Raw genomic sequence first — 1,340 nt, forward strand, 5'->3', positions numbered from 1 at the left:
GTATTTACATATATATTTATTTATATGTATTCATTTTATTGTTGATATTTAAAAAAAAGACAGAACGTCAAAAAGTTACATAAAAAAATTATATTATATTATATTTTTATATATGCGCATTTTTTTTAATGGGGAAAAAAAATTTTAAATTCACAACAACACAATGAATATTAAATATGTATTTAATATATATAAATATATATGTATATATTTTTTTTGTTTTTTGTTTTAATACTTTAATATTTATTTTAGTGTAACATTTTATCTATACAATGGAAGATGACGATTTCATCATAAAAGATAAAAAAGTAAATTATGAAACGTGTAGCACAGAAACGAGTATAAATAGAAAAAAAATATATAAATATATATATATAAATATAAATATATAAATATATACATATATATATATATTATATTAATTAATCAAATAAGACATATTACTTTTATGAATAAGTATATTTTCTTTTATGCTTCTTTTTTATATTTATAGTCGCTTCCTATATTTCTATAAATGAAAAGTGTCAACTGATAGAAAAGGAAATAAATGAAGATGAAAGTGATAATCCTTATTTGATATTCAATAAAATATCATCCAGTTTAATAGGTTCAAAATATAATAATATGATATAATATAAATAAATAAATATATATATATATAGTCACCCCTCTATGAATTTTTTTTTTTTTTTTTTTTTTTTTTTAATTCTTCTCAGCTATGTTACAAGGAGTAGAAGTTTTGTGTAATCTTTCTATTATATATCTGTTGAAAGATAATTATCATTTACACCCAGGTAAATAAAAAATCATCTTAAATATATTCACATATATATTTATATATATGCATTTATATATATATTAATATGTTCTATTTGTTTTATTCTTTTTGTTGATGCCACTTGTAGCTTCACTTAGTATCGTTATGTGCTTTATAAAAATTCCATGGTCAGTTAAATTAATATGGGCTGTGATATCAGATAATTATCCAATATTTGGATATAGAAGAAAATATTATTTATTATTAGGATCTTTTTTATGTATATTATCATTAATATGTCTAGGTTTAATTACTCATAATAATTTAATTATAACCATATTTTTATTGTTTATATATTTTTTTGGAAGTTCTCTTTGTAATGTGATAGGAGAAGCTCAAGTAGTAGAATCGAACAGAAACTGTTCTATAAACGGCTCTGCTAAAAATGTGTCTCTTTTTTTTGCCTTTAGAAAATTAAGCTTTGCTATCATGTCTTATTTATCAGGATATTTATTATTACATATGAGTAAGAAGCACATATTTTTAATTGGATCTTTTTTACCCTTATGTGTATTTACTTCAG

At 19.9% G+C, this 1,340-nt stretch overlaps 1 protein-coding gene across 1 annotated transcript; it reads left to right on the forward strand.

The window, feature by feature from the left end:
• Positions 1–272: 272 nt before the first annotated feature.
• PGSY75_0007700A (folate transporter 1) lies at positions 273–1,340 on the forward strand (the record flags this gene model as incomplete). Its single annotated transcript, XM_018783214.1, has 4 exons — positions 273–339; positions 494–607; positions 717–794; positions 906–1,340. Coding segments are annotated over 4 exons (694 nt in total), but the record flags the coding sequence as incomplete, so codon positions are not given.

The sequence above is a fragment of the Plasmodium gaboni genome (genome assembly GCF_001602025.1).
Source record: "Plasmodium gaboni strain SY75 chromosome Unknown, whole genome shotgun sequence".
Taxonomy (NCBI): Eukaryota; Apicomplexa; class Aconoidasida; order Haemosporida; family Plasmodiidae; genus Plasmodium; species Plasmodium gaboni.